The following is a 13221-nucleotide window of genomic DNA, read 5'->3' as shown; positions in this document are numbered from 1 at the left end:
TTCAGAAGTTTGGCAAACGGACAACTTTTGCAGGCTCATTGCGTTACATGTTGGAACTTCTCTAACGGCATTCTATCTCTTTTTAAATAGAATAAAATGACAAAGATAAAGCATGTCAAATTTTTTAAAAAATGATAAAATGGTTACAGTTATTTACATTTCCTTTATTAATAGTAAAAATACATATATTCCTTCCTTTTATCATTAATTATTAATATACAGTAGTTCATGACTATCAACATTAAGTTTCTTTTCACGGCCCCCTTTTCTAAATACCTCCTTGAAATGGGATTAAAGCTCTTTTCGAAGATATTTTTTTTAATAATTTAGATTTTCGTTTTTACCAACTAGGATTTATCTGGACTAGACCAACTGTTTAATGTGGGCTCCGAACCACGGTACAATCATACCCCAGCAAAATTAGAACCCTCTACTTTATTAGAACGACAACATTTATTCTGAGCATAAAATAGAACATTAATATAATTGACGATATAAATATTCGTAAGATTTAATAAAGAACGTATTTCTTACTTAGAAATTAGGGGGAAAATGATTCTATTAAATTTAATTAAAATTCAAATCCAGATGATTAGACACAATGCATATAGACAACGCCTTTTTCCAGTATCTGTTTCTTTCATTAAAAACTAACAAAGAAAAAGTCATTATTATGAGTAGAATACTATTATTGGAGCAACACTTAGACATCAATATTTTTAACGATTAATGCTTTTTGGAATTTAGATATCGATACAATATCAGAACCATAAATATTATCGTATGATCGATAACTGATATTTCAAAAGATAAGAAGTTCAATGAATTTGAAATCGTTCCAAGGTAGATTTGTGGGATCAATGCCGTACTTTTTGTGTCACGTTAAATACCGGTAACATAAAATAGTAATTGTCTACATTTGCTGATAATTTCGTAACGATAAGAATCTAAAATTAACAAAATTTTTAACAATAAAAACCCAATTCCAATAGATTAAAAAAGTTAAATTGAAAAGTCCCCGGCATCACACATAGATGGCGCTACTAAAATTAAATCCATATGTTTTTTAGTTAGCCCTAACCCTCAAAAGATGCGTGTATAAATTTGACAGCTGTCGGATCATTAGTTTGCGAATTATATCATTTTGAGTGAAGCAACTTTTGTTATTGCGAAAAAATGGATAAAAAGGGATTTCGCGTGTTGATAAAATATTGCTTTTTGAAGGGAAAAAATACAGTTGAAGCAAAAACATGGTTTGATGCCGAGTTTCCGGACACTGTCCCAGGAAAATCAACCATCAAGGATTGGTATGCAAGTTTAGATGTGGTGAAATGAGTACCGAAGATGGTGAACGTAGTGGACGCCCAAAAGAGGTTGTTACCGATGAAAACATTTAAAAAGTCCACAAAATGATTTTAAATCACCGTAAATTGAAATTGAATGAAATAACAGACACTCTAAAGATATCAACTGAACGTGTACATCATATAATTCATAAAAATTTGGGTATGAGAAAGCTCTATGCAAAGTGGATGCCGCGCAAGCTCACTTTTGACCAAAAAACAACGACGAATTGATGATTCGGAGAAGTGTTTGAAGATGATTAAGCGTAATAAACCCGAGTGTTTGCGTCGATATGTGACAATGGATGAAACATGGCTCCATCATTTGATTCCAAAGTCTACAGTCATCCGAGTGAACTGCACACTATGCACCCGTTCCAAAGCATGGGAAAGCGCAACAATCGGCTGGCAAGGTTATGGAGTCTGTATATTGGGATGCGCATCAGAACAGCGACTATTACATAGCGTTACTGGATCGTTTGAAGGACGAAATCGCCAAAAAAAACGGCCGCATTTGAAGAAAAAGAAATTGCTGCTTCAACAAGACAATGCACCATGTTACAAGTCAGTGAAAACGATGGCAAAAATCCATGAATTGGGCTTTGAATTGCTTCCTCATCCACCGTATGCACCTCTCCAGATCTGGCTCTCAGCGACTATTTCCTGTTCTCAGATCTCACAAGAATGCTCACTGGGAAGAAATTTTCGTCGAATGAAGAGGTGATCGCCGAAACTGAGGTCTATTTTGAAGCAAAGGACAAATCGTACTACAAAAATGGTATCAAAATGTTGGAGGGTCGCTATAATCAGTGTATCACACTTGAAGGGGATTATGTTGAATAAAAAAAAATAATCTTGCCAAAAAAATGTGTTTTACTATGGTAGGCCGGGGTCTTTTCAATAATATCCAGTCCATTTGTTGTAATCTACTTTGAATTCTTCACATTTTTTCGAAAGTAAGACAATATTTGAAGGGTTAAAAAAATGAATGGGCTTTGAAAATATGAATTGTTTAAATTAAAATATCCCCTTAAGAATTGACTTGTCCAGCAATACCTTGTTTTCTAGGGGTAATTTAGATTTTGTCTCAAGTTGTTTACCATTTATTAATATAAGTTCAGTACCCATACAAATCATTGTCATTTGTCATGCTCGCTATGCTTAGTTTGTTAATAGAGTTGGAAGGCCCTTGTGACTGATACTGGATACTTGAGAGATAACACGGCGTATAGTCAGCATATGTTGCCACAGTAATGATTTATGAAGTCAGTATGTCAGCTGAATATTAATAATCAAGGAAGAATATATAAGATATTGATGTATGAAGTGTATTTTTGTTATTATATTGTTGTTATATTTATCATGTCAATGTCAAGTATATTTTGCTGTCTGCATTGCAGACGGATCATCATAAGTCGATGAATCGTCATTCGTTTCGGAACAAAGAAAAACAAAAGAAACGCGAAAATAGAAAAATATGTTACGGAAATTCGACGTGTTTTTCTCGCCGTCGATAAGCCGTACGACGTGTCGCGCATAGCCAACTAGATATTCAAATACGGTTGGGGAAGGAACGGTGGCGGAATCGCTGATGACTCTGCCGTTCATAGCTCCACAAAAAGCGCCAACTTGCTTCAGCGGCCTGCATAACAATTAATCGACGATTTTGGGAAAGCATTCGTATCAATAGGCATTACGACATTTGTTATGTTATAATTTAGAGATTATGGACCTTGTCCAACTCCATTGAAATCAACTTTTTCGACCAGTACCTAATGTGACCTTGCAAAGTTTCATTTTCCCAATATATGATATCTCTTTAATAAATTGTACCTCAAGCTCTAAGGTTATCACAGGTGCAGCATTAGAAATCCGACACTTCATACTATAAAACATATTTGACAGTTTTGTGAAGGCCTGACTTAGTCTTCTCAACAAGCTTCAAGACTAGCCGATCTCAAAACTGACATAAAAAACATGAATATAACTAAATATGAAAATATTCCTCGTATATGGTCTATTCAAAATTTTTTTGTACATACGTCATCAAGATGTTTAATGTATTGCCTGCCGCAATTTGTAAATTCGTTTTAGAATCAGAAAATATTTTCCTTCTCATTTTATTTTAGTTAAAAAGAGGCATAATGCTGTCTGATTAGTTCAAAGTCGTCCTGTTGTCAGACGTACGCAAAATTCTTGAAAGCAATAGTACTAAGAGGTTATAACTCTAACCTATAAACTATTGTGGCTCTATAATTCACTGTAGTTTTTAGATGTACTACTGTTAAAATAAATTATATTTGATAATATTTTTGTTCGATTATTTTATTTAGATTAAAATTTTGTTGTATGTCAAAATCAAACTGAAATAAAACTCAGAGTTAGTGAGACGCGTTGCGATTGCGACGTTTTGATGTCACAAATTTAGATGTACAAAATAACTTTAAACATACTATAGGCACTGATTCTACAGCTAAACATTGGCAAAAAAACACTTCAAACCTTTGAAAAAGGCTAGACAGAAAAAGGAGCTGGATATATAGGTACCACATAAGTTAAACCAAAAATACTAGTATTTTCTATTACAATTAATTGTCTAGAATGGTCTTTAAAAAGCACAACTAGTTATTTATACTTAACTCGTAATATTTCCTTAACGTTGTTCAGATCATTTCTAATACACCATGGAGCCTTCACAATAGCAAAGAACTTGATAAGCTTGGACAATATTGATATTGGAGTTCTTTGTGCTACCCCATAATGCTAGGTCCACATTGGCTTTAGAATTTGATTATATACTAACAATTTGTTGCCCAAAAAAGGTTCTTGTTTCTTCATGCCCAAAATTCGAAATTATTTGTCAAGTAATGTAGGCTCCATTATAACCTATGTTTGTATTTTATTTATCAACAAACAAAAGTACTTCTTACATAATGCATAATACTTAATTTAAATACTGAGTATTTAATACACATCGAACTACGTTTACTTCAAATGAATTAGTCAATAGCGGGGGCAAAAAATAGCATAGTTATAAATCCGGTTGGTAGGATGCAATTCTCAACGACATACAACGGCCTGCGATCACCTTGAATAAAATTATCAAAAAAATAAAAAATTTAAAAAAATCAACCGAAAACTGATTCAGTATCAAAAACGACATGAACGATATAATCTCTGAATCATCGTGATATTTGTAGCAACATAACGGCCGATAAAACCTAATCGTTTATTTAATTGGAGTGGATATTTTTGAACGATTTACAGCTCAATGAATCATCCACACGGATATTCTCGACAGTCGCGTGAGGATCCGGGCGTATCGCCAATCATCACGATGATGGAAAACGAAGAAGGCTGCTATCAACGTATCGATCTTGTTTGTTTTTGTTATATAGACACAGTAATAAACAAACACGAATGTTACCTTTTATATCTCGGAGTTTGTGATCAAAAACAACAAAATATTTCCCATGAAGAATAACATGTATGCGTTTAAATCAATTTTCAAAATTCTTTCTTATACTGATTAGAAATACATTCAAAACAAATTAGGACTAATGTTTCAAATGTTCAAAATATTATACCGTAAAAAATATACCGTAATGTAGGAACCTTAACGCATGTAGAATTTTACGGCTTCCAATAAAGGCCAACAAAATACCCAACATATATGAACCAGAACATCTGGCAACCTCATTCTTTGATCTCAGATATTATTTAAGGGTACTTTGATCATTAAACATAAGAGGATTGACTTAATAGGCGAAAACGGAGAAATTTCATGATATTCTATTCATAAGATTGCGAGTTATTGTACTAAGAGTGATACTACTTTTGTTATTTTCAAAACAATGGATCAAAAACGATTTCGTATTTTAATTTTACACTGCTTCTTGATGGGAAGAATACCGTTCAAGCGAAGCAATGGCTTCAAGTGAGTTATAAGGACTCCGCTATTTCAGGAATAACAATAAAACGTTGGTTTGCTGACTTCAAACGTGGTCGTAGAGGCACCGATGTTGCAGAACGCAATGGACGTCCAAATGAGATAGTAATACCAGAAAACGGTAGAAAATCCACAAAATCGTTTTGAATGATCGAAAAGTGAAGTTGTGTGGGTTAACTAACATCGTAAAGATATCAAAAGAACGTGTTGGTTTTATATTGCCTGAGCATTTGACTATGAGTAAGTTCTGTTCAAAGTAGGTGTCGCGTTTGCTCACTGTTGACCAAAAACAAGAACGTGTTCATGATTCTGAGCAGTGTTTAGTTATGTTTAAACGTAACAAACCGGATTGTTTGCGATATGTGACAATGGATGAAATATGGATCCATCACTTCACTCCGGAATCAAAATGACCGTCATCTGACTGAACAGCAACGAGTCACAGGCCTATTTTGAGGCAAAAGATAAATCGTTCTACATAAGTGGTATTGAAATGTTAGAGCGGCACTTGAATGATTGTGTGGCTCTTAATGGAGATTATGTTGATGAATAAAGCCAATTTTGAACAAAAAAGACGGCTTTGCTTCCCCGGGACTTTTCAGTCTATATGTTAAAAAATGTTTAGCATTTTTCTGTCTAAATTATAACTGCAATCTCAAAAGTTTTGTATATCCGATGTTTTCCTTGGAAGAGATTTCCAGTTCTATTTAAATAATTCGTTGATCAAGTCAAAAAGCCCAAGTTAGCTAGATTAAGCATATGCGTGAGACTTAGAATTGTTTTTACTTGGTATGTATATATGTTATGTAATACCACCCAGACTATCCGGCCATCTTTCTAACTACCTGATTGATGAACGAGTGAACGTCTGTTTTTACTCTCAGTGTGTATTTGTATCGCCGTTCAACCAGTCGCTTATTATTTTCTTGAATAAATCAGTTCTTAAGTAAAATAATAGTACTTTTTGTTTAAAACATTTCCATAATAACATATAACTTGAAATTTTCACATGAAAGGTTTTAGTATAAAGAAGGTTTAGAAAAGGTCATTCAATATATTGCGAATTTTTATTAAACCCCAAAAAGATGTTTGTAAAGTTCTGAAGGTGTTTTTGCATTCTTTTTTTACATTAATACAAGATAAAGTAACACAATTCGTAGACCAACAAGTTGAGACTGATAGACAAGATACTATCTCATTATTGTCTTATTATATTGTTAATAGATCTTTAAGCTGTGTCTTTGACTTAACTCTTCGATTTTGCCATTAAAAAAGCACAGCAGTAATTTTGACACATATCATACATTTTTATTGCTGCTGTTATATCGATATTTACGAACATTAATGGCAGAACTAGTTTAATACAATCCCGAAACATATGAGGCAATGCCATTAAAAAATACAATAAATGTTATTTTATGTCGTATGAAACGTTTTCAATTGCTCTGTGATCTAAAACGGTATTATCCCAATCAAGTGAACTCACGGAACAGTTACGGCAAAAATCAAAAATAAATCAAATACCTTCCGCCTGAAGACGAGAGGCATGAAGAATAATCGGTGATGCATGAAACAACTAACAAAGAAGTTAATTGACTGTAAGAAGACTCAAGTGTAAATATGGTGTTATTTTTAGTTTTATTTTCAATAGAGCTATATTATAATTTTTTTTAAATACCGAGAAATGTTATAACATATTTTCTCTTTATCAATTTTTTAAATCCTCGAAACACTTTTTATAGACTGATTTTATCATACCCCTAGAAATTGTATTTTGTTGAAACCAACTAATTAAACGTAAATCTTCGATAAGATAATTTTAGTTCCTGAAATAGGTAAAAGTCACCCGAGACTACATCTGGAGGATACAACGATTAATCGATGAACTGTAGCTTCTTTACTACGCAATATCTACGAATTGGTTTTCAACGAATATTACCTCAAAAATTTCTTGTAGCGATAATTGAGTGATATTTTTTTGGAAAATATCAAAACTAGCAATTTCGTATTGTCAAAAATGTTCTTCATTGGTCTAAATGAGAAATATGATCTATGATTATTCTATACATTTTGACCATCTCTCAGGCAAGCTTCTTTTTCAAAATCGGCGAAGTGCTGCTCTACAAGCGGAGCCAGATCTGGAGAATATGACTGGTGCGATAAAACTTCCCATCCAAATTGATTTCAATACTTCTTTGACAAGTTTTGTTGTATGAGACAGGATTGTTGTATTGTCATATTGCAAAATCACCTTATCACGTCTTGGAGAATATTGCTGCCACATTTCAATCAATTCATAGTTCAAATTCTCGTTATTTGTTTCCGAAACATTTTTGGCTTACCAGAAGTTCATAATGTTCGTGTATTTAAAACTGTTCAATTTTAAACAAAGAGTGAATGAAAAAAGATGAGTGCAGCTCTGAGTGAAGATTATTAGTCGAAATATTGACGGTTTCTATATCCATTCAACTATATGCATGTAATCAAAACGTTTGTTTATGAACATCGACTAATTATAAAAAGAAGATAATATAATTTAAAAATATGGAGATAGTTTTTTGATCCAATACAATTGAGGTTTTAACGAATACTTAACAGATTAATTGAAAAGTACTCCCCGGCCTACTAGAGTAAAACACATTTTTTTGGCAAAATTAGTTTTTTTTTATTCAACATAATTCCCTCCAAGGGTGATACACTGATTATAGTGACCCTCCAAATTTTCGAGCCCATTTTATAGTACGATTTGTCCTTGCTTCAAAATAGACCTCAGTTTCGGCGATCACCTCTTCATTCGACGAAATTTTTTTCTCAGCGAGCGTTCTTTTGAGATTTGATAACAGGAAATAGTCGCTGGGGGTCAGATCTGGAGAATTCGGTGAATGAGGAAGCAATTCGAAGCCCAATTCATGGTTTTTTGACACGGTGCATTGTCTTGGTGAAGCAGTACTTTCTTTTTCCTCATATGCGGCCATTTTTCAGCGTTGTCGTCCTTCAAACGGCCCAATAATGCTAAGTAATAGTCGCTGTTGATGGTCCTTCCTTTTTCAAGGTAGTCAATGAAAATTATCCCATGCGCATCTCAAAATACAGATGCCGTAACGTTGCCAGTTGACTGTTATGTTTTCCCACGCTTTGGAGTGGGTTCATCGAGTGCAATCCACTCGGATGACTGTCGATTGGACTTCGGAGTGAAATGATGGAGCCATGTTTCATCCATTGTCACATATCGACGGAAAAACTCGGGTTTATTACGCTTGATCATCTTCAAACACTGCTCCGAACCATCAACTCGTCGTTGATTTTGGTGAAAAGTGAACTCACGCGGCACCCACTTTGCACAGACCTTTCTCATACCCAAATATTCGTGAATGATACGATGTACACGTTCAGTTGATATCTTTAGAGAGTCTGCTATTTCATTCAAATTCAATTTACGGTCATTCAACATCATTTTGAGGATTCTTTTAATGTTTCCGTCAGTAACAACCTCTTTTCGGCGTCCACTGCGTTCACCGTCTTCGGTGCTCATTTCACCACGTCTAAACTTAGCATACCAATCCTTCATGGTTGATTTTCTTGGGGCAGTATCCGGAAACTCGGCATCAAGACAAGTTTTGCTTCAACTGTATTTTTTCCCTTCAAAAAGCAATATTTTATCAACATGTGAAATTCCTTTTTATCCATTTTCTTCACAATAACAAAAGTTGCTTCACTCAAAATGTTATAATTCACAAACTAATGATCCGACAACTGCCAAATTTATACACGCATCTTTTGAGGGTTAGGGCTAATTAAAAACCATATGGATTTAATTCTAGTAGCGCCATCTATGTATCAGGCCGCTGGCTATTTAATTGAGCTGTTATAAAAAAACATTTAATTATTTTTAATAAGCTTTTAAAATTGGTACTTAATATTAACGGTTTAGTTTATTTTGCCACTTAATTTCAAAGAGTTAGTATATTTTGGTATTTAATTGTAATGGCTTAATAAAAATGTTTATATATATAATTGACCTGTTATTTTGATTTTAATAAATTTTATTAGTTTTATAACGTGCTGCTCAATTGGACAAATTGCGTGAAGATTACGTGAACAGGGTTACACTTGCCTAAACAACATGGTCACTAGAGCGTGTGAACTCCCATCCGCCTTTAATGAAAAAGAAACCATTACAAATACAAGTTTTTATCGAGTAAAATATAATCGTCCTGAAAAAATGTCCCGATTTTTCAGAATAAAGCTTCAAATTTATAAAATTTCTTTGAAACTCATATATAGCCCTAATGCTGGATCATCCAGTGCCTAAATGAAAGATATTACGAATTCAAGAGAACTAACAACAGAAACATCAAAGCAAAAAGATTGTCAGTTGGACTTCGAATAACACTACTGATTAGATACTAAAAATCATTAGAAAATTAGACTCAAAACAAGAGCTTTTGGTTGTGCCAAAAAGATATTACTTCTGTGAAATATACCTTTTTTTATAACATCTTTATTAGATACGCTTAGTAAAATCTTAATTTACAATTAAAATATTACTACTTTTCATTTGTACTTGGATTAATTCACAAGCAAGACGAGTGTGAGAAAATACATCAATATGTATTCCTCAATTATAACATTATAATAACTCATAGCTATAGTTTACACTAAAGGTATACACCTTAAATAAGTTCGTATGGTTTTGTTCGCTTCAATCTCCTGACATCCTGCGCACTGTCAGTTGTATTGCTTCCACGTTACTATGATTTAGTAATCTTCTTTCGTGTTTCAAAGTGAAATCTTGGATAACTTCGCAAATCCACTTGATACCAAGGTCATCGTGCAGTTCTTCGTTGGTTACGTAGCGATAGGCATTGGTAATCAATCGAAGAACCTTTTTTTGACAACGTTGGATGACTAGTTGATTTGAATTTTTAGTGCAACACCATATTTGCACCCCATGGCCCAGGTTGGCTTTATAATTGTCATTTATTTATAAATCAACCTCTTTGATTTTAGATCAAGTTGAGAGTATCTTCCGACTAACTAGTATAGCTGTTTTATTTTGGTTCTAATGTGTTTTGCTTTTTGTTTAACGTGATGTAAAATATACTTCGAATAACATTAGTAATTATAGATACTAAGTCATTAGTACAGATATACTAACAAAACTAGAAGCAAAACCGAAAGGTGTATTGAAACCAAAAGTGTTTAAAGTTATTTCGAAAGAAAGTAAACTGATAACAAGAGACTCACCTATCGCAAATCAATTTTAATACCGGGATATGATCACGAATGGTGTCCAAAGTCACCGAACAAACACTACAGAACAAACAGTTCAGTTTCATCTCGTCTACTACCAACTGACAAACGTTGTCTAAACACTGGACATCGGTAACTCGCAAAACATATGTAATTTCCTTTCCGACGGCACAAATCGGAACCCGGGTTTTTAAGAAACAAAACGTACGTCTACACACGCAACATTGGATGGATTGTGTCGTTTAGCAGGCATTGTTTGTACTAAAAAGGTATTACTTAGCGAGCAAAATTGCTTTTTAATTAGCTGGCTATAATTTTTAACAACAGCCCGACAAATGGGTAAGAAATCGCATTTGCGCTAAATGCGATCAGAAAATTGTGGCGAGTCGAATAAACACACACGTCAGCAGAAATTATAAACAAATTCATTAACAATGGCACGAAATATTTCAGACAAATCGTTAATATCAACATACACCAGCTCATAGTTTAATTAAAAAATGTATGGGAATTATTTAAATATATAGTTTCCGTTCCGACTAACCTACAATTTGTCTTTATGATAACTTAAATCTAGATATATAAGTAGGAGGGCCCATCGGCCCTATCTCAGTATCTGGTGAAATAATGTTTATCACTGCTGTATATGTCTCTGCTGTATTTTTTATCATATGCAACTCACTACACAACACTACACAAGATGAGATGGTTTGATTCTTTTGAGTCTGTGTCCTGTTCTGGTGGTATCCAAAAGCTGCAATACTTCAATATTCTTATGCCCCCTTGCAATTTTCTTGATTTCTTGACTGACTGTGGGTATCTGAAGGTCTCGATGTAGGTAAGCAGTCCTATAATATTTGGGAGCGCCCACAATACCTCTCAAGACTTTGTTCTGAAAAATTTATATTTTATTTATGTTACTCTTTGCAGAACATCCCCATAATTGAACTCCGTAGCCAGTACAATTTCTTATATTTCATTTCCAGTTCTTTTCTTTTCTTCTTTATATGTTCCTTGCATCGAAGATATTTAGCGTTGTTGCTATATGGAATGATAGTATTATTTAATGTTATTGGTGTTTGTACGGTCTGTTTGTAGGTGAACTGCACATGCACAGATTTACTTTCATTAATTTTTATTTTCCAAGCTTGTGTCCAATTATTTATATTGTCACTTGCCTGTTGTAATTTTCGTGAGGCTTCTTCACTATTATCTCCGAGAGCTATAATCGCAGTATCATTACCAAATGTAGCCATCGTAATATTCTTCCACAAGTGTAGGGTAGATAAAGCATGGGTCCCAGTACACTTCCTTGTGGTACACCTGCTTTAGCTTCTTTTATTGTAGAGTAAGCTTCTTCTTGTTTAACTCTAAACATTATGGTTGTAATATACGATTTTAATAGTTCGGTGTGTTGTTTTGGTAACATTTTCTGCAGTTTATGAACAAGGCCTTCGCCAAACCTTATCGAAGGCTCGTGCTATATCTGAGTAGCTGAGCATACTTTTTACTTTCGAGGCTTTTTTAATAACATCTGTTATTCTGTAGACCTGGTCAATTGTTCAGTGCTTGTTAATAAACCCAAACTGGTATGTTGGTATTAGGTTTTTTCTTTCTACGATCCGTGATACCAAATGATATAGAATCTACAGTAGATATAAATCCTGTTTATCAGCCCGATGTAGCTGAAAATCTGATTTCTTCAATAAGAGTTGCCACAGAAATTGACAACAACCTCAATCCTAAAAAGATTCCTGGAATTGATGATATTTCAGCGGGGTTATTAAAAGAGCTGCCCCGAAAAGCAATAATCACGTTGCTTTTCACGGTATTTTCACATATTTTGTACTCCAAAATGCGTCAATTAAGAATAATAATATTCGCCAAACTTTTAACTATAACCTACCTCTTCTCAATTTCCTTCCACAAATTTCTGGGCACAAGTTTTTGAAAGTTTATGGATGGGGGATTTTTAAGACAAAATATAATGCTGCGAATGATCCTGACGACCTCTTGGTTTATGACAAACACTCTATTCCGAAAAAAAAGTGACTTTAAAAAACAAAAAACCTCCTAATTTGCCAATTCCTGTGAGATTTTTGTCAAACCCGTATAAACAATTTAAATGTAGTTTAATTTTAGTTAGGTTAAGTCTTTTTTCTAGTTATAAATAACAAATGTCCTATCAACGAAGGAGATCAGAGGTAATAAGTTATGCTTCATCATCACAGCATTCATGTCTTACCCGTAATGTGGGAAGTAGAACAATATTTTTAATTGTAATAATTATTTTAAAATGTATACGCAATTTTACCATTAAATGATATAAGTTAGAACTGTTTGACCTTTTAAGTTTTAGACATTACGTGGCGAATAACAAAATTAACTGGTCAATTAACACGGTTAGTCTTGCTTATTTTCAACTGCCTTCATCCGATTAATATAAAAATTGAACCTAACATCCACAGTCAGTATTACACAGCATTATTGAGATGAACAAAAAAGTCCTCGTCATATATCTTTGTTGAAAATGGCAAAACTTTATTAATTAAAGTTTGAACTTATTTATTAGTATCCTTTCCATTAGTTTAATATATCTATAATTTTAATTTATTATAATATATAGTAATCCTTAAATTTCTCTGTAAAATAGTCATAATATTTTTCGAAAATGTT

The 13221-nt window shown here is 33.5% G+C and overlaps 1 protein-coding gene and 1 long non-coding RNA gene across 13 annotated transcripts in view; one reads left to right on the top strand and one right to left on the bottom strand.

Annotated features, from left to right (window-relative positions):
• mtd (TLD domain-containing protein mustard) overlaps positions 1–13221 on the bottom strand; it is a 141346-nt gene that overhangs the window by 110535 nt on the left and 17590 nt on the right. For 2 of the 12 annotated variants that reach the window (XM_076414848.1, XM_076414862.1), the window contains exon 1: positions 10540–10808. The exons of 9 other annotated variants lie outside the window; for them this stretch is intronic. In XM_076414848.1, coding sequence (XP_076270963.1) covers positions 10540–10631 — 92 coding nt within the window. In that variant the 5' untranslated portion in view covers positions 10632–10808. Of the gene's footprint in view, positions 1–10539; positions 10809–13221 lie in introns of those variants that run through there. One more of the 12 variants, XM_076414850.1, reaches the window with a different exon arrangement.
• Positions 1–13221, top strand: part of LOC143202918 (uncharacterized) — a 196216-nt gene that overhangs the window by 176353 nt on the left and 6642 nt on the right. The gene's annotated exons all lie outside the window — the stretch shown is intronic.

The sequence above is a fragment of the Rhynchophorus ferrugineus genome, unplaced genomic scaffold (genome assembly GCF_030347505.1).
Source record: "Rhynchophorus ferrugineus isolate W39M unplaced genomic scaffold, kcgeb_rfMv2 rfM9, whole genome shotgun sequence".
Taxonomy (NCBI): Eukaryota; Metazoa; Arthropoda; class Insecta; order Coleoptera; family Curculionidae; genus Rhynchophorus; species Rhynchophorus ferrugineus.
This window is presented reverse-complemented; position numbering and strand designations above follow the sequence as displayed.